Source organism: Hyla sarda, chromosome 2, assembly GCF_029499605.1.
Source record: "Hyla sarda isolate aHylSar1 chromosome 2, aHylSar1.hap1, whole genome shotgun sequence".
Classification (NCBI taxonomy): domain Eukaryota; kingdom Metazoa; phylum Chordata; class Amphibia; order Anura; family Hylidae; genus Hyla; species Hyla sarda.
The window spans coordinates 413,745,147-413,765,850 of NC_079190.1; the positions used below are offsets into that span (position 1 = coordinate 413,745,147).

Consider the following 20,704-nt stretch of genomic DNA (forward strand, 5'->3'; position numbering starts at 1 on the left):
GGCAAAGGCCTAAATTCATCAGGCAGAGGTCGCAGCAGACAAGGGCGAGTGGCAGCAGAAATCGCAGCGAGAGGCCTGAGTTCCCGGTATCAGCTAGCGGTCGTGTCTCGACCAGCAACCCATCTGCCGTCATCGATTGATTAACACAGTCATCCACTTCATCACAAGTGACATCTGACACCCCCAGTCAACAGTCAGTGGGTTCCTCAGACACAACCCTCAGTTGGCATGGCCTGGGAGCAGTCCCTGTCCACCCATTCCCTCTGTCCTATGCTGTTCCTTCTCCCACAGAAGTATCTTATGTTGGGGGTTCAGCTCCACTTTTAGTGAGGATGATCTAGAGGACAGTCAGAGCTACTGCACCTCCAAGAAGTGGAGGAGACATCCGCCGCTTCCTCCGCTATGCGGGCAAGTAGTGATGAGGAGAGTGGCATGGGAAGTGGTGTTGTGAGTGTTCAGGCTCCTGAAGCAAACACTGTTGAGGAACCTGAGGAGGACATCAGTGACGTGCAGACACAACTCGATGATGAAGCTGATCGCACTTGGGAGCCGTGTGCAGAAGAAGGCATCATCATCAGGAGAAGGGGTCGCATGTTGCCCATGAGGCAGCAGGTGAGCCAGCAAGGTGGTAGCATGGTTGGCAGTCAGCATGGTGGCAGAAGAGGAAAGTCTGGAGTCAAACGTGCCTGGGGTAGACCACCTGCCTCACAGCAGCCTACCTTCCCGGGAGTTAGAGGAACAGGGGTTCCTGGAGTCGGAGGCAGTAGCAGTCAATCAGTACGGACTGTTGGGGGAATAATCACCTACTCGGTGGTGTGGCAGTTTTTCATGAAGCATCTGTAGGAGGTTAACCTGGCCACATGCAAGATGTGTTGGGAGAAGGTGGAGCATGGCCAGGGTGCCAATGTTGGCACCACGGCCATGCATCAACATATGCAGCGTCACCATAAAGCTGCCTGGGAGAACCTTGGCTCTGATGTGGTGGTCCAGCCTGCTGCATCACTCAGTGGCACGCCGCTCCCTGTTTCAGCAAATCAAAGCTCCACCACCTTAGCCTAAGGGAGCTGTGTGTCATATCGCTCTTCTGTTGCTCTAGATGCTCCTCCTACTTCGAGTCAGTCATTCCGCCAGCAATCCATTGGCGAAGAAATGTCCAAAAGACAACAGTATGTGCCCACTCATCACCTTCCACTGCCATGGCTACTGGGGAGGGGTGCGGTGGCAGGAGCAGTACCAGATCCATCTGCAGCAGCCAGAGTCTTCACCCGCATAGTGAAGCAACTCATCAGCAGCAGGTACACCTGTAGCAGGACCTGAACCATCAGGTGGTGGCATACCTTCACATGCCCATGCCAACACACCTTAAAGATCCGCTGGGCTTCTGGACAGCCAAACTTGATTTTTGGCCGCAACTAGCAGAGTTTGCCTTGGAAAAACTGTCCTGCCTGGCCAGTAGTGTGAGCAGGTGTTTATTGCAGCGGGGGCCCTAGTAACCCCAAGGAGAACTCGTCTGTCCATGAAAAAATGTGGAGAGACTGACCTTTGTGAAGATGAATTAGGCATGGACCAGCATGGACCAGTCATGCCTAATGAATTAGGCATGGACCACCAATGCCTAATGCATCAGAGTAGATTGACCATGGTGCCACACCAACACTTCACAAATATGGATAGTGCTAAACATAGTTGATGCAGTGTTCACCAGTTACAGACATTCCTCCGCATCAGACCATAGGTAAGTATTGAGGATATGCATTACGTAAAAACTGAACTTATAATATTATTCTTAGGATAAAATATATGTACTCCAAATATTTTTTGAAATCAAACAAAAGGAAAGGTGTGCAAAAAACACCATGTGCCACCTACACCACCAAGTATTGATGTGATGCAAGGACCTCTAAAAGATGGAAGGGAACAATGTATGATCTATTGTAACCTGTGGGGGTTAAAACTTCCCCTGTAAGGCCCTACTCGCGCATTTTTAATTCCCTTCTTGGCAAGTGTTACTCACCCTAAAAAGGGCGGCCCTACACAGGAACCTCTCCCTGTTTCCCCCTACGAACACTGCCATTTCCCAGGGTTTTTAGGTGGAAATAGAGAGAGTTTCCTGTGTGGAGTAACACTTGCCAAGAAGGGAATTAATGAGGCGAGAGTAGGGCCTTACAGGGGAAGTTTTTACCCCCCACCTGCTACAACGGATAATACGTTGTTCCCTTCCATCTTTTCGAGGAAATTGTTACTTGTCTTATTTCCACCCCAAATGCCTGGGAAATGGAAGTGTTTGTAGGGGGAAATAGGGAGAGGTTCCTGCTTGGGGCTGCCCTTTTTAGTACAAGTAACATTTGCCAAGAAGGGAATTAATAATGCAAGAGTAAAGCCTTACAGAGAAAGTTTTCACCCCCACCGGTTATAAAGGACCATACGTTGTTCCCTTCCACCTTTTAGAAGTCTTTGCATCACATCAATACTTGGCGGTGTAGGTAGCACATGGTGTTTTTTGCACACCTTTCCTTTTGTTTGACTTAAAAAAATTAATTTGGGTCCATATATTTTATCCAAAGCATATTATTAAGTTAAGTTTTACATAATGCATATCATCAATACTTACCTGTGCATGCTAACACTTTTACAAAAGAGACTATTTTATTCTGCCTACCTGCCTCAGCTACTATTCTGATCCTGCCACCCGCTTGATGCCACACATCTGATGCCAAGTTCTCCTTTTTACACCCACCTACGTCACTTTCAGGACTCCTGATGCTGCTGCTGCCACCTCCAGGCTGTGTCATTCAGCCACAATATGGTCTCCTCATGCTTCCGCCACCTCCAGACTGGGTCATTCAGCCACTATATGTTCTCCTCATGCTACCGCCAACACCATGCTGTGTCATTATGTCACTATATGGTCCTGTCATGCTGCCACCAACACCAGGCTGTGTCATTCAGCCACTATATGGTCTCCTCATGCTTCCGCCACCTCCAGGCTGTGTCTTTCAGCCACTATATGTTCTCCTCATGCTGCCTCCAACTCCATGCTTGGTCATTATGTGACTATATGGTCTCCTCATGCTGCCGCCCCCTTCACGCTGTGTCATTCATCCACTATATGGTTTCCTCATGCTGTCGCCAACTCCATGCTCGGTCATTCAGCCACTATATGGTCTTCTCATGCTGCTGCCAACTCCAAGCTGTGTCATTTAGCCACTATATGGTCTCCTCATGCTTCCGCCACCTCCAGGCTTTGTCATTCAGCCATATGTGTTCTTCTCATGCTACCGCCAACTCCATGCTGTGTCATTATGCCACTATATGGTCCTGTCATGCTGCCGCCAACACCAGGCTGTGTCATTCAGCCACTATATGGTCTCCTCATGCTTCCGCCACCCCCAGGCTGTGTCTTTAAGCCACTATATGTTCTCCTCATGCTACCGCCAACTCCATGCTTGGTCATTATGTGACTATATGGTCTCCTCATGCTGCCGCCAACTCCAGGCTGTATCATTCTGCCACTATATGGTCTCCTCATGCTTTCTCCACCACCAGGCTGTGTCATTCAGCCACTACATCTTCTCCCCATTCTGCCGCCTACTCCAGGCTGTGTCATTCAGCCACTAAATGCTGCCCCCAACTCCATGCTGTGGCATTCAGCCACTATATGGTCTCCACATGCTGCCGCCAACTCCAGTCTGTATCATTCAGCCACTATATGGTCTCCTCATGCTACTGCCACCTCCACCCTGGGTCTTTCAGCCACTATATGGTCTCCTCATGCTGCCGCCCCCTTCACGCTGTGTCATTCGTCCACTATATGGTTTCCTCATGCTGTCGCCAACTCCATGCTCGGTCATTCAGCCACTATATGGTCTTCTCATGCTGCTGCCAACTCCAAGCTATGTCATTTAGCCACTATATGGTCTCCTCATGCTTCCGCCACCTCCAGGCTTTGTCATTCAGCCATATGTGTTCTTCTCATGCTACCGTCAACTCCATGCTGTGTCATTATGCCACTATATGGTCCTGTCATGCTGCCGCCAACACCAGGCTGTGTCATTCAGCCACTATATGGTCTCCTCATGCTTCCGCCACCTCCAGGCTGTGTCTTTCAGCCACTATATGTTCTCCTCATGCTGCCGCCAACTCCATGCTTGGTCATTATGTGACTATATGGTCTCCTCATGCTGCCGCCAACTCCAGGCTGTATCATTCTGCCACTATATGGTCTCCTCAAGCTTTCTCCACCACCAGGCTGTGTCATTCAGCCACTACATCTTCTCATTCTGCCGCCTACTCCAGGCTGTGTCATTCAGCCACTAAATGCTGCCTCCAACTCCATGCTGTGTCATTCAGCCACTATATGGTCTCCTCATGCTCCCACCTCCACCCTGGGTCTTTCAGCCACTATATGGTCTCCTCATGCTGCCGCCCCCTTCACGCTGTGTCATTCATCCACTATATGGTTTCCTCATGCTGTCGCCAACTCCATGCTCGGTCATTCAGCCACTATATGGTCTTCTCATGCTGCTGCCAACTCCAAGCTGTGTCATTTAGCCACTATATGGTCTCCTCATGCTTCCGCCACCTCCAGGCTTTGTCATTCAGCCGTATGTGTTCTCCTCATGCTGCCGCCAACTCCAGGCAGTATCATTCAGCCACTATATATTCTTACCATGCTGCTGCCACCTTCACGCTGGGCCATTCAGCCCCTATGTTGGATATCCACATGCTGCCGCCAACTTTAGGCTGTGTCATTCAGCCACTATATGGTCTTCTCATGCTGCTGCCATCTCCAGGCTGTGTTATTAAGCCACTCTATGGTCTCCTAGTGTTGTCGCCACCTCTAAGCTGGTCATTCAGCTACTATATGGTCTCCTCATTCTGCAGTCAACTCCAGGCTTGTCATTCAGCCACTATATGGTCTCCTCATGCTGCCGCCACCTCCAGGCTTGGTCATTTAGCCACTATATGGTCTCCTCATGCTTCTGCCACCTCCACTCTTGGTCATTCAACCACTATTGGTCTCCTCATGCTGCAGCCAACTGCAGGCTGTCATTTAGCCACTATATGGTCTCCTCATGCTGCCACCAACTCCAGGCTGTTTCATTCAGCCACTATATGGACTCCTCATGCTGCCGCCACCTCCGCACTCTGTCATTCATCCACTATATGGTCTCCTCATACTGATGCCACCTCCAGGCTCTGTCATTGTGCTGCTCTGCGACACTGCATTTCATACCCGAATAACAGTATTATTTCACTGACCCAGCACACAGCCTGTGCAACATGCACAGGGCAAAGTGTTTTACACTCCTATTGAGGCTCTCTGTAGGCCAGAAATAGCCATTTTTAATAGCAATTCACTGCAAATAAATTCAGACTGAAACAAATTTTGGGGGGAAATTCAGCGAATCGGCCGAATCGTATTTTTTTTTAAAGGGAACCTGTCATCAGTTTTATGCTGCCTAATTTAAAAATGCCCCAAGGATCTGGGTAAGTATACAACAGGGTGGGTCCCGGAAGCTGCTGCCATTCTGGCTGGCTTGAGTGATCTCTACCTAGAAGTGTATAAGGAGAAAGGTTGTCACTCAATCCAGCCAGGCAGGGAGTAGCATCAAACTATGAAAACTCTGAAACACCGAGCATGTCAGAGTAATTAACATTGACCGGGACTGATGATGACTTCTTCAGTTTTATGCTGTCCATGGTTTAAACAACATAAAACTTATGACAGGTTACATTTTAATAAGAGGTTAGGAAAATCAAGCTTCACCCCTAAGTTAAATCACTCCCCTTACTTGTCAGCCAACTGATTGGGGGATAGAAACACCTACAATTTTAATGAGACTGTTTTATATGTAGGTTCAGGTGCCATTTAAATCTTTTCTTTTTAGAGAGGAGCTTAGCTGGAGCATGATACTTTAAATTTGTGTAGGGAAATATAAAAAAAAATATGGACATTTGGATTTGGACTTTTGGTGGACTTGGGACTGTTCTCTTGGAGGGGTGGGTGGTGTTGGGAAGGCAGGGTGGGATTGTGTTTTTCTGTAGGTTAATGTCACAAATTATTATTTATTTAATCGGATTTAAATAACAAACAAAAAACAAACAAAAAATATGGACGTGGAAATGGACTTTGCTTGACATGAAAAATATGGTGTCACAGAGCTACCAGTTAGAAGTTGCTGCAATTAAAAATACAATGGTAAAATTTGATTACGGAATACATAAAAAAATATTGTTGTTTTTTTTTATTTCTTCCTTTTTAATGGCTCTTCAAATTGTAAACATGCAGAGACTTCTACTATCCCAACCACAATGACAAATTACAACTTCACTACTACCGATGGCCTGCATTTGAAATTTACCCTATGGGTCGAGCTTGAATAAGTTACACGATATTGCTTATTTTAAATAAAAGTTCAAATATGTAATGTCATTAAGAAGAAGAAATGCATTTTTAGTATAACAGAGGCTGGTTCAGTAATAATTGCAAATGTCTGAATTAGAGTTCTAGTTCTTCTTAACCATACATAATCTGTAATCATGATGTGATCAAAATTCTTAAATACATCACGGCTATCGCTGAGGAACAGGGATAGAAAGAAATGAATGGTAGAACAAGAAATCTTGCTCTGAAGCTAAACTTCAAAGAACTAGATTTATCAAAGGGTGCTAATGTTAGGACTCCTTATCTCTTGTGCAAGCAAATGGAAGATAAGGAGTACACAACCTTAGCACTCTTTGATATATCTAGGCCAGTAACTTTTGAATAAAAAAATATTATGTTAGTTGTATTTTATGTTTTTTTTTTTCAAATCATTTGATTTGTTCCAAATGATTTAAACTTTTCTGTCTTTTTTTTAACTTTTTTTTCTAAATGAGCAGATATAAACAACAACAAATGGGTCAAACTTTTAGAATGTATTAATTTTGTTTAGTTCCTGAATGTTACAAGCACATCACATGATATATAGATCACAAGAAAAGCGATAACACCAACAGGACCAGCAATAATTGAACATTGTAAGCAACCATAGATCTCTTATAAAAGTCCCTTATGGGGTTTAAAACGTGTAAAAAAAAAAAAAGGTTTTCAAATATAAAAACCCCTTCCCCTATGTAAAATGTAGAGATGTACAAACTATTAAAATATAGGTCCTCATTTAGTGGAGTTTTCTTTGTGTTTTTTTTTTTTCCACACAGATATTTTACTATGGTTTTTACAAATTTCCCCTTCATTTTGCAGTTTTCCCTACAATTGCTCTGATTTGTGGGGTTTTCCAAGGCTCAAATCTACCACATTTCATGTAGGAGCATTAATTAATTTGTTTGGAATAGTCAAAACTGTCAGGGACACATATTCAGTGGTCCCACTGAGTCCTCTTTTCAGGTTTTCTGAGTTAAGTGGACAGTTATTAGGTGATAGAACGGTGAGCAACCAAATTAAAATATCAAATGCAAAAATTTCAGATTTTCGGTTATATCATAGATCAGAAAAAAGTACTAAGAAGCAACATAAGTCTCATCTAAACAAAAACGGTACCGATAGCAACCACAGATCACAAACAAAACTTTTACAGCCCTTTAAATTATAACATTAAGGTGAAGGGGTCAGAATAGATTAGTTTAACCCCTTCCCACAAATGGACATACATCGGCGCGCATCATACCCGGTGGGTCCTGGCTACTATTAGCAACCGGGACCCAAGGCTAATGCCAGACATCACTGATTGGATTTAAACTTTAATCAGTGGCAAAGCCACATTTGTAACTTTACTCTCACCTAGTTTTAAAGCCTAGTGATGAACTGTATTTAGCACCTTTGTAGATCTGGGCTAGTCTCAAAACCTGGAGTGGGCCAAGGAAGGAGATAAAGGTCCCCTCTACCAAACATGCCAAGTCCCTAAAAAGCTAAGTCTCACCTGTAATTGAACTATTTTTAACTAGCTTTCCCTGGATGAGATGTTTGCTTAATGGAACCTGGTATCCACATACAACATATACTGGGGGCAAATATAACGATCCCTGATGAACATTCCTGTCACTGTCTTACACTCTATACAAAGATACTTGGACATAGCATGATCCAATACAAATTTAAGGTTTCACCAAGAATGGTTGCATGTGAAGTATCATCCAGTATATATAATATAGTTCAGATTTTCATGTATTGTTTTCTTTGCAACATGATGCTTCCAGTACATAAATGTATTGCTTTCCCTCTAAGCAAAGTTTAAGACTGAGAGATATATGTCTTACAGTGTAACTATCATTATAAAAAAAATGTTGACATGTCCTAGGGAATGATAACTCCCTGGGCCATCACTAGAATAAGCAGGGAGAAGTGCACAGTTGTCCTCTTCTCTTCCCGCTCTGCGCCTATGTGACCAAGACCGTCCCATTGACCTACATTATAAGACTGATTTGGTCATGTAACACAGAGCTGGGAAATATCGCACAGCACTTCTCCCAGCTCATTTAACAGATCGGTTGGGGCCTTAACACTTTAGTTTTTTATGATGACAGTGCCTATTTAAATGAGCCCTGTCAGATCCCCCAAAAAATTATATGTTGTTACTGATGAACATTAAAGACCCTTTGTAATATGGTTGTTTAATATTTTTTGAATATTAAATAACGAAAATGGCTCCTTCAAATACCACCACTAGGGATCCCCATACCTACTGGGACACTAACCAGTCCCGCAGCAGCATCAGGCTTATCTATGAGTCAAACATAAGAGATGACTCATGGACAAGGCTGCATGAGCAGAAACACCAATTACCTCCCACCACCACAAGGAGGGACACGCCCCCTTCCCCTGAGAGGATTTCTAACACTGTGAGCTAATGAAAAGAGGGATTTTTATAATAAATGTAGGTAATAGAGGCATAGATTTACATGGTCAGGATTAGGTACTGAGTAAAATATTATTATTTTTTTTTGTGGGATCTGACAGGTACACTGTAAGGTAAATGATCCAGCAAGATATCTGCAAACAAAAATGGAGTCTTCTTGAGATATTTTCTAATGGCCTTTATGGATAGTCTCCTACATCTTTGTATTGCACTTGAACATTTTTCCTAGGCTGGATGTCTGAATTTCTGAATGTTTTAAACATTAATACAAGTATTTTTTTTTTGCCTCAAATCATTTAAATAGCTAATACATTTTTATGGAACACGTGTAATTCCGACCTCTTTTGCAGTGTTCATTTTGCATTCATTGCTGTCTCTCTTCTGCTCGGTGTACAGTATATTTCATAGCTTATATTTTACGCCTTTGATTTCCAGCTACAGAAGGAAAAAAGTATTACCATCATTAAATGTCATTGGCACAGTATATGTTGGCATACTGGTGATAACGATATAGTGGATGCTTCTTCCTAGTAGCCGTTTAATAAATAAAATCTTCTGAAAGTCCTGAAAGTAGTAATTTGTTTTAATTTAACAACAATTATTTTTAACATGAAGCAAATCGGTAGATGATTCACATAAAAATGTTTTTTATTTCTTGTGTTCGCTTCACTTTAGCAAAACATTATAATAAAGTAGATCTGTTAGCTGTATATGCTACCCTATATAGGGGGAAAATATTACAGCTACAGGTAAGGGCCACTTGGCTAATAGAAACACTGAAAAAAGAAAATGGAACATTCCACCAATCTTCTCCACCCCTCTGGTGATTGACAGGTTGTTGTGTTTACAGCAGTGCTCCTATTAGCCAAATTGCATCCTCAAAGATAATTCATAGTGATTGTGCCATGTATTAAAGAAGCACTCTAGGAATTCTTTTTTTTCTTTGCTATGAACGTTACCATCTTCCGTCACAAATTAACGTCCGTTATTAATAACGGACTATAACGGATTAAAACGGATAATGTAAAAATCCCATAGACTACAATGGGATTTTCTAACGGACGTATGAGATTTTCTAACGGACGTTTAATGGGCGATTTTCAGGGTTTTTATAATGGAACATCAAACGGATCTTTAAAACGGATGAATTTTATAGTGTGAATGCAGCCTAAGCAGTAGCACCAGGACTACTTTATTGTACAACTTTGCAGGTACAGTGGTCCCTTAATTTATAATGGCCTCAGGTTACAATATTTTCAACACACAATGGTCTTTTCTGGATGATTGTAACTTGAAACCAGACTCAGCATACAATGCTAAGGACAGTCCAGATCTGTGAAACGTGTCAATGGCTGGAAGAACTGACCAATAAGAATGGCCATTTCAATGGTTTCACTGTATTGCTTAATGCATGCACTGGCTGTCTGGTAGCGCTTCCCTACAGTACAGGGAGCAACTATATGTTCTGCACTACTTTTTACCTGTGCCAGGGTTAGCTGCTCCTTTGGACACCAGGTGAGGGCGGCTCCATTTGACTTTTTTGGGACACTGTGTATACTGTACAGGACCCTAAAGAAGTTCCTGTCCTCTACATAGACAGCGATTACTGCTTCCAGCAGATCTTTCTTTCTTTTATATACAAGAACTTGTTTTATCTGTATTAGTTATCTACTTATTTTTCTTTAATCCTCAAATTTTTTCTATTTTTGGAAGACATTTTGTGGCTTCAGAACCAATTACCAGGTTGGTTTCAACCTACAATTGTCATCCTGGAACCAGCTAATATTATAACTTATGGACACTGTATAGCTTAAAACACACCAGCATGTTTAAAATGTATCTATTCTTAGTTATGGCTTAATCAAATGCATAGTAAACATTTTGAATACATCTTCTCAAATGATTTATTTTTCTTCTTTAAGGTTCATCTATTTGGAAGGTCTTTTTCTTTACTCCTATTTTTTATCCAGAAGAATCTGAAGGCTGTTTCAATAGTCTTGTTTGTCCATGCTTTGGACATCTTACCACAAAGCACGATCCTCCATTACTTTTTGATCTATCCAGAGACCCGGGTGAAAAGAATCCACTTACACCACAGACTGAACCTAATTTCTATAATATTTTAAGAACAATAGAGGAAGCAACAAAGATTCATAGAGAAAATATTGCAGTGGTAGAGAATCAAATGTCATTGAAGAATGTTATTTGGAAACCATGGCTTCAGGCTTGCTGCTCATCCTGGCTTGAGTTTTGTTCCTGTGACCAAGATGAAAAATTTGTTTTGGCATGATCTACCTAAATATAAAAATAAATAAGAAATGGAATACAATCTAAAGTATTGGATTTTTATGTCCCTAAGAAAAAAAAGTCAAATCATTACATCCTTTGTCTCCTCAGATGTATGGATTGCATACTTTGTAGGTGGCGTTTTGATTTCAAAAACACACCTTAGGCTCCAACTTACACATTTCATCACATTTTTCTATTCTTGGTGAGGCCTCTAACATACATCAGTTTTACAATACCACATGCCCATTTTATGTATTTACCCTGCAGCGTGTGCACTTATATTTTGTTACTATCCTTCTGTCAGGGATATGATTCACTTTGACACATCAGATGCTAAGACATACATCAGCGTTCTATAAATGTGTGTGATGTTTGAGAACAAAATATTACTTTCTTTCTGCTACACTAAACCGGAAAAACAATCTTCCAGATGTCTTTTATACTTCAAGAAGAAAGTCAAGTTTGACCAAAGTAATGAACAAATTAAAGCTCAGCATGTATTCAAATATTTTTCATATAATAATGAAAAAAATCTAAGGCTCTTTGCATAACAAAGACTGATGCAGCAGCATATACTTAATTGTCATTCTCTTCTTATGACATAAAGCTGGAAACACACTGGTGCATTTCAAACATCGAGTAAGCATATGTTAAATTCTTCTTTCAATAAAAGAAATAGGAATTTATATTGCTCTTCATTTCTTTTCCTGATGTTACATAGTGAAAAAGGTTGCAAAAAGACATATGTCGATCATGTATAACCAAGTAATAGGTGAGGATGTTGATGGAGGGACGGGGTGTGGGTAATTTTAAGAACTTTATCATCCCTATTAATCAAGAGAAAGGTAAAAAAAAAATTTAAAATCTACAAAGAATGTCACAATCTGCCCTAAAAGGGACAAATGCCCCTTCTAAACCCAAATGATCACAAGCAAACAAATATTCTATACATCAATATAAGTGTTGATGTTATTGTCATGAACGTGCATCATATAGGGCAGGGAAGAATGGGCCCTAAGCTGACCTTGAACCTTTTTCCTTGCCTACTTGTACAACCACCCTAATGTCGGCTCACAACTGGGTGCCAGTCCCTTTGCCAACTAAGGTGCAGGGACATCATAGTTAATAAAATAAACAAGTACTGTATAGGTCGGGGACACACAGTCAATAAACCAGAATACAGAATTACAGCAGGAATACAAAGTAGCACAAAATAGACATCAGGGAAACAAGGTAACATGAATGCCGACAACAGCCTAAGAGCCAAAACAAGATAAACAGTAGATATGATAATGTGAACAAGACAGGTAAACTAGGAATTAAATATGGCTAGATATATCTAGGGATGCCGGGTATAAAAAAGGTTAGACTAAAGACAGACACCTTATTACTCAAGGATGTACAAATACTAGAATGACAAGAACAAACACAAAAGCTCAAGTACCACCTGGTCTGAACACGGACCAATAACAGGATACACAGAACTAATACATACTATACAAAGCAAACTGACTCCTATGTTACAGACAAAGCAAAGTTCAGGAAACGGAACTAGCTCTTGGAGATACCAGATAACTACAACACCAAACTCCAATAATATGGAGAGACACAAACTACCAATTCCAAATAAACTCTAAGTTAGGGGGTACACAACTGTGTGAGACATAATCTAACCTTAGAGGAAACTCAAACTCCAAAACACATCTAAAAATGGGTACAGATACTGTTCAGATTCAGATTAATAAACCAAACATGTCAAAACAGGGGTCAAGATTCCAGACTCACAGGAGCAAGTGTAAATACACCAACAGAGAATACTAAAGAAGACACAAGTGCAGAGTGAATTCAAATCAGCAGCCAGGACACAGAGGCTGGAGGTCTAGAAAGAAAACCCACCTATGCTTCTATTGGCCTGGGACTGTAACTCTTTCTAGACTAGAGAAAAATACACAGACTGGTCAGGTGCACCCATTGCAGTTATATTGTTATATAAAATCATTGAAACACTTTTGAAGCTGTCCTCAACCATTAAAGGGGTTATCCAGGAATAGAAAAACATAGCTAATTTCTTTTTTTTTTTAAATGCTCCCCATCTGTCTCCAGGTTGGGTGTCGTTCTGCAGCTCAGTTCCATTGAAGTGAATGGAGCCAAGTTGTAATACCACACACAGCCTGGGGACAGACCTGAACATGGTTTTTGAAAGAAATTATCTCTGTTTTTCTGTTCCAGGATAACCCCTTTAATTCTATGACAACTCTTGAGATAGCCTACTCCACAATTTCACTGTTCTTATGGTGAAAAAAAGTTTCATTTGGTGACTAAACCATGTTCTCACCATAATTTTTATACAGATCATCGTTAATATACATATTACAAATTTCTTGTATCATTAGACATCTCTTCTTCAATACATTAATTTTATCCTTTTAAATTAGTTTTTCAGCCCTTTAGAAAAAATTACCAAGGAGTGTCAGGACAAAACACCCTTATGCTTGCCTCTCATCCAGCCCAGCAACCTCCCTAGACATTGCTCTGTCCTTATTATAGAATTCCCCATAACTTTTATTTTTCAGATTTTCCTGTGTTACCACCCCCCTGACTATTATCTATGCGCTTTTATTTCTGGCCACCATTTATGAGATGGCATTCTCACATCATCATCCAGCTTGGCAATTTTGCTTGGGATGCCCTCCTTGAGTGTCCTTCCTTTCCTGGCATCCCTTTCTAACCAAAGCCCCCCCCCCCCCCACTAGCTAAATTAAACTATTTGCTTAGTACTCCTGGCCTATTTCTCGTTCCTTCATAGCTAACCCACATGCTACTTACTCCGTGAGCATCACACTTCTTTAAATATTGTTTTTACCTGTAGTTGCATTTTACGCCTCTTGGTCTCTCGTGCAACCTTCTAGGTGGACAACATGTTTCCATGTACAAAAATAAGCAAAAAACTAAATTGGTCAACAAATGCAAAACAGCTGTAAATATGCAGGTGCATGCTACCATGGTTGAAATACATTTACAAACACACAAAAATTACAGTAGCATGCTGCAACATATATGTATAATTTGAACCATTTTGAATTGTGTTACTGCTATAGAAAAAGTTCTTAACAAACCATTTGATGAAATAGCCCAGGAGAGGCATGTATATACTGTAATATAGAGAACACATGGAGAAGGAGAAATGTCGGCACTGCCGCACTCACGATTCTGCTGGAGTATACTGGATCACTGCACCTTCAGGTCCAAATGCCACAAATCCGGTGCTCAGTCCGCCATAAGCATAAGCGTAGAAAACTTGAAAGAAGAGATCGCAGACAGCACTCACGGAAACAGCAAGAAGTTTTATTCGGGATCGCTGGTCCACGCAACAGAAACGACAGGTAAGTTGACCGGTTTCGCGCTACGCAGAGCGCTTACACGTGACCTCTGACATCAGTTAACCCTTCCCCCCTTAAATACATACACCAAGTAATACAAAAATAGAAAACTAGACATTACAGGGTTAAAAGCACAAATATGGTGTGTGGTATAGAGAGACTAGCATTAGTATTTACTAACTAGCTATAACAGCGCCTAAAACTGTGTAACACTAACGGAGGTTATGCAGTGTACTTAAAATGCTAGGTGTGAACATAGGTCCTATGCTAACAACATCCACCTGCACTATGGAAATACATTAAAATCCTCCCGTAGGTTTAATCCTAGTGGTCCTATGGCGTCTGTAAGTATAATCATTTCAGATTATTTTTGTAACAATAATTTATGTCTATCTCCACCAAATTTTAAGGGTGCAACTGTTTTTAATCCTAGGAATTTTAAATCTTCAATTTTGTAATTGTGTTTATATTTCATATGTTCTATTACTTTTGGGCAGCCTTTTCCAGTAGTGAGTGAACGAAAGTGTTCCCTAATTCTTTTATGCAGTGGTCTTATGGTCTTCCCAATATAATATAAACCGCATGTACAGACCAATGCATAAACGATATAGGTAGATTTACATGTAACAAAATCATGGATATCAATATTCTGTGACCCCAAATGTATGTTTTTCGTTTGTATCATGTGAGAACATAAATTGCACTGTCCACATTTAAAACATCCTTGTGGTTTTGATTTTTCTATCCAATTTTTGGACTGTAATATAGAGTCCACCCTGATGAGGGCAACTCACTCTGGTGGAATGGTATACACTATTTGCTTGAATGATATGCTAGGAACCTTAACTTTTTCTACAGCAGTATATTCATTCAAAAAGATTCATATTTTACAGTGTGCTACGGTAATGTTTACAACATGCTTGCATCTGTCATGGCATTATTTGCCCTCAATCTCCTTCTCCAGTCTTCCACACATATAACATACTAAGCAGTGAAAAGAGTAACCGATCTTGCTGTTCATTGTCCTGGGTACAAGTATAAAAATACTAACCATAAAAATGTCCAAGAATGATTAATCCAATCAGAAAATTTAAAGCATACTAAGGGGACATAATTACAGTGAAGCCGACGGGACTAGTTGAGTATGGCTCCCAGCCTAGAGGACTGCTTAGAGGACTGCCAGAGGAGACTTTCTTACTTCATATCCTTACGCTCCCTGAGGGCAGGAACGTTTCCTGGGGATGGTGGGAAAGAAGATTGTACCATAAGATTTTACTTGTGATGTATATGAGATGAGATGAGATGTGTGGTGTCCAGTTAATTTTAAGTTTGTATGTGTTTTTTTTTATTTATTTTTTTCCTCCTTTGGTTCCCCTACTGCATCACTACTGTTAACTGTCCACTGTAAAGAAATGGGCAGTCCAAAGGGAAAGCATGATGGGAACTTCTGCCTTCACATTGTAACAGAGTGCCGTCACACTTTAAATAATTATGCTGGCCATATAACATGTCACCCTGTGATTGATGATGTGTGCAGCTGCAGCCTCATTGCCTTTCTCTCCTCTCACATTGTATCTTAATGCATCCTCTCCCTCCTCTGTGATTTACAGGCTGAGAGCTCACACAGTGAAGAGTTAAGCCCATCCACACTTCCTGTATTTCAACTTTGCAGGAGCATTGCAACAGTCGGAAGGAGCTTAGTGAAGGGCAAACATTCACTTGGAACATTGTCTGGAGAGCCCTTATGGACAAATACATAGGAATGTTTTCAGATATAAAACAGTGAAATATTTATTGCAAATAAATTATAAAATTGCCCAGGTTCATAAACTCAGTTATATAATGAAAAGTACTTTATGATGACAGCGCCCATTAACATTTGTCTTTGGGAATTTGTTCCCATACAGCCAAAACAAACAAAAAGAATTAAAGAAAAAATAAAATTTTTAGGCCAGTTAAAGGGGTTGTGCGCTGCCCTGCCTTTCGGAGCTCCGCTCGCAGCGTCCGGAAGTTCATTACTCCGAACGCTGTGTGCGGGCCTCCGTGTTCGCAGCCGCCCCCTCGTGACATCACGCCCGGCCCCTCGTGACGTCACGCCCCCGCCCCTTCAATGAAAGTCTATGGGAAGGGGACGTGGCGAGGGGCCGGGCGTGATGTCACGAGGGGGCGGGCGTGACGTCATGAGGGGGCGGCCGCGAACACGGAAGCCCGCACACAGCATTCAGAGTAATGAACTTCCGGACGCTGCGAGCGGAGCTCCGAAAGGCAGGGCAGCGCACAACCCCTTTAAACTCTGTATTCCAATTCATTCCAAAATTTTTGATGGGGTTGAGATCAGAAATCTATGCAGGCTACTTAATTTCGTTTACCCGCATCTCATCAAAACATGCCTTTATGGACTTTTCAATGCTCATTCACAATGGAACAGTAAAGGGTCTTCCCTGAACTGATGTCACAAGGTCATTCGATTGTCTGTGGCATTAACATTGCCCATCAATATTTATAGTTGTGCTCCAAATTTACATATCCTTGCTGAATTTATCATTTCTTAACCATTGTTAACAGAATATGAATGATAACACAAAAACTTTTTTTTCACTCATGGTTAGTGGTTGGCTGAAGCCATTTATTGTCAAACAACTGTGTTTATTCTTTGTAAATCTATTCACATATTCACAACAAAAACTTTCCAAATGACCCTGATCAAAAGTTTACATACTCCAGTTCTTAATACTGTGTATTGCCACCTTTAACATACAGTCATGGCCGTAAATGTTGGCACCCCTGAAATTTTTCAAGAATATTAAGTATTTCTCACAGAAAAGGATTGCAGTAACACATGTTTTGCTATACATATGTTTATTCCCTTTGTGTGTATTGGATTTAAACCAAAAAAGGGAGGAAAAATAGCAAATTGGACATAGTGTCACACCAAACTCCAAAAATGGTCTGGACAAAATTATTGGCACCCTTAACTTAATATTTGGTTGCGCACCCTTTAGAAAAAATAACTGAAATCAGTGGCTTCCTATAAACATCAATAAGCTTCTTACACCTCTCAGCCGGAATGTTGGACCATTCTTTCTTTTCAAACTGCTCCAGGTCTCTCTTATTGGAAGGACGCCTTTCCCTACAGCAATTTTAAGATCTCTCCACAGGTGTTCAATGGGATTTAGATCTGGACTCATTGCTGGCCACTTCAGAACTATCCAGCGCTTTGTTGCCATCCATTCATGGGTGCTTTTTGACATATGTTTGGGGTAATGGTCCTGCTGGAAGACCCAAGATCTCAGGTTCAAACCCAGCTTTCTGAAACTGGCCTGTACAGTGTGACCCAAAATCCTTTGGTAATCCTCAGCTTTCATGATGCCTTGCACACATTGAAGGTACCCAGTGCCAGAGGCAGCAAAACAACCCCAAAACATCATTGAACCTCCACCATATTTCACTGTAGGTACTGTGCTCTTTTCTTTGTAGGCCTCATTCTGTTTTCGGTAAACAGTAGAATGATTTGCTTTACCAAAAAGCTTTATCTTGGTCTCATCTGTCCACAAGATGTTTTCCCAGAAGGATTTTGTCTTACGCAAGTAAATTTTGGGAAAATGTAGTCTTGCTTTTTTATGTCTGGGGTCCTCCTGGGTCTCCTGCCATAGTGTTTCATTTCAATTAAAGGTCGGCTGATACTGACACTGATGCTCCCTGAGCCTGCAGGACAGCTTAAATATCTTTGGAACTTGTTTGGGGTTGCTTATCCACCATCCGGACTATCCTGCGTTGACATCTTTCATCAATTTTTCTCTTCTATCCACACCCAGGGAGAATAGCTACAGTGCCATGGGTTGCAAACTTCTTGATAATATTGCCCACTGTGGACAAAGGCAAATCTAGATCTCTGGAGCTGGACTTGTAACCTTGAGATTGTTGATATTTTCCCACAATTTTTGTTCTCAAGTCCACAGACAGTTCTCTTCTCCTATTTCTGTTGTCCATGCTTAGTGTGGCACACACAGACACACAATGCAAAGACTAAGTGAACTTCTCTAATTTGTATCTGCTTTAATGTGGGATTTTTATATTGCCCACACCTGTTACTTGCCCCAGGTGAGTTTAACCTCTTCAGGACATAGGGCGTATGGATACGCCCTGAATCCCGAGTCCTTAAGGACCGAGGGCGTATCCATACGCCCGTGGGAATTCCGGCCCCCACCGCTAGCCGGTTGGGGACCGGAGCCGGATGCCTGCTGAAATCGTTCAGCAGGCATCCCGGCATATCGCCCAGGGGGGTCATTATGCCCCCCCATGTCGATCGATCGCCGCAGATCGCTGGACAATTCAGTCCAGCGATCTGCGGCGATTCCGGGTCAATCGGGTCTCCAGTGACCCGGTGACCCGGAATTACTGGCTGTTCGGGGCCGTCTCTGACGGCCCCGAACAGCCAGAGCCTGCAGGGGTGAGGTGGCACTGGTGCCACCTCACGATCGCCCTGATTCGTCGGCCGGATTACCGGCCGACCAATCAGGGCGCCTGCTGCGGGTGTCACTCCCGCACCCGCTCCACCCCTCTTCTGGAGGACGTGAGCGGGTGCGGGACGTGCACCCCGGGTGCTGGGGACCCCGATCCCCGGCGCCCCTGTTGGGATCGGGGCCCCAGGAGCAGCTGCGGCGGCGGAGACGACGAGGGACTGACCTGCAGCGTCTGGATCGTTGGAGGTGAGTGACAGCCTCCTGCTGTTGCTTAGCAACAGCTCCCAGCATGCAAAAAGGGCATGCTGGGAGCTGTAGTTATGCAACAGCAGGAGGCAGACCACCACAACTCCCAGCATTCCCTTATGGGCATGCTGGGACTTATGGTTTTGCAACAGCTGGAGGCACATTCTTTCTATGGAAAAGTGTACCTTCAGCTGTTGTCTAACTACAACTCCCAGCTTGCACAAACAGCTAAAGTGCATGCTGGGAGTTGTAGTGGTGCATCTGCTGGTTGCATAACTACAACTCCCAGCATGCCCGTTGGCTGTCGGTGACTGCTGAGAGTTGTAGTTTTGCAAAAGCTGAAGGCACTGGTTGTGAAACTCAGTTTTTTTTTACCTAACTCAGTGTTTCATGACCGGTGTGCCTCCAGCTGTTGCAAACTACAACTCTCAGCAGTCACCGTACACCATGCACCATACATGCTGGGAGTTGTAGTTTTGCAACAGCTGGAGGCACACTGGTTGTGAAACACTGAGTTAGGTCACAAACTCAGTGATACATAACCAGTGTGCCTACAGTTGTTGCAAAACTGCAACTCTCAGCAGTCACCGACAGCCAACGGGCATGCTGGGAGTTGTAGTTATGCAACAGCTGGATGTCCCCCCCCCCCCCCAATGTGAACGTACAGGGTACACTCACATGGGCGGAGGATTACAGTAAGTATCTGGCTGCAAATTTGAGCTGCCGCAAACTTTGTGCTGCAGCTCAAATTGCCAGCGAGAAACTACTGTGAACCCCCGCCCGTGCGACTGTACCCTAAAAACACTACACTACACTAACACAAAAAATAAAATAAAAAGTAAAAAACACTATGTATACACATACCCCTACACAGCCCCCCTCCCCTCCCCAATAAAAATGAAAAACGTCTGGTACGCCACTGTTTCCAGAACGGAGCCTCCAGCTGTTGCAAAACAACTCCCAGTATTGTCGGACAGCCGTTGACTGTCCAGGCATGCTGGGAGTTTTGCAACAGTTGGAGGCACCCTGTTTGGGAATCACTGGCGTAGAATACCCCTATGTCCACCCCTATGCAATCCCTAATTTAGGCCTCAAATGCGCATGGCGCTCTCACTTTGGAGCCCTGTCGTATTTCAAGGCAACAGTTTAGGGTCACATATAGGGTATCGCCGTACTCGGGAGAAATTGGGCTTCAAATTTTGGGGGGTATTTTCTGCTTTTACCCTTTTTAAAAATGTAAAATTTTTGGGAAACCAAGCATTTTAGGTAAAAAAAAAATTTTTTTTTTACATATGCAAAAGTCGTGAAACACCTGTGGGGTATAAAGGTTCACTTAACCCCTTGTTACGTTCCCCAAGGGGTCTAGTTTCCAAAATGATATGCAATGTGTTTTTTTTTTGCTGTCCTGGCACCATAGGGGCTTCCTAAATGCGGCATGCCCCCAGAAAAAAAATTGCGTTCAAAAAGC

The 20,704-nt window shown here is 42.5% G+C and overlaps 1 protein-coding gene across 4 annotated transcripts in view; it reads left to right on the plus strand.

Moving 5' to 3' along the window:
- STS (steroid sulfatase) overlaps window positions 1-11,187 on the plus strand; it is a 254,228-nt gene extending 243,041 nt beyond the window's left edge. For all 4 annotated transcript variants that reach the window (XM_056558853.1, XM_056558855.1, XM_056558852.1 and 1 more), the window contains one exon: window positions 10,781-11,187. In XM_056558853.1, coding sequence (XP_056414828.1) covers window positions 10,781-11,148 — 368 coding nt within the window. In that variant the 3' untranslated portion in view covers window positions 11,149-11,187. The remainder of the gene's footprint in view (window positions 1-10,780) is intronic.
- The last annotated feature ends 9,517 nt before the right edge of the window (window positions 11,188-20,704 follow it).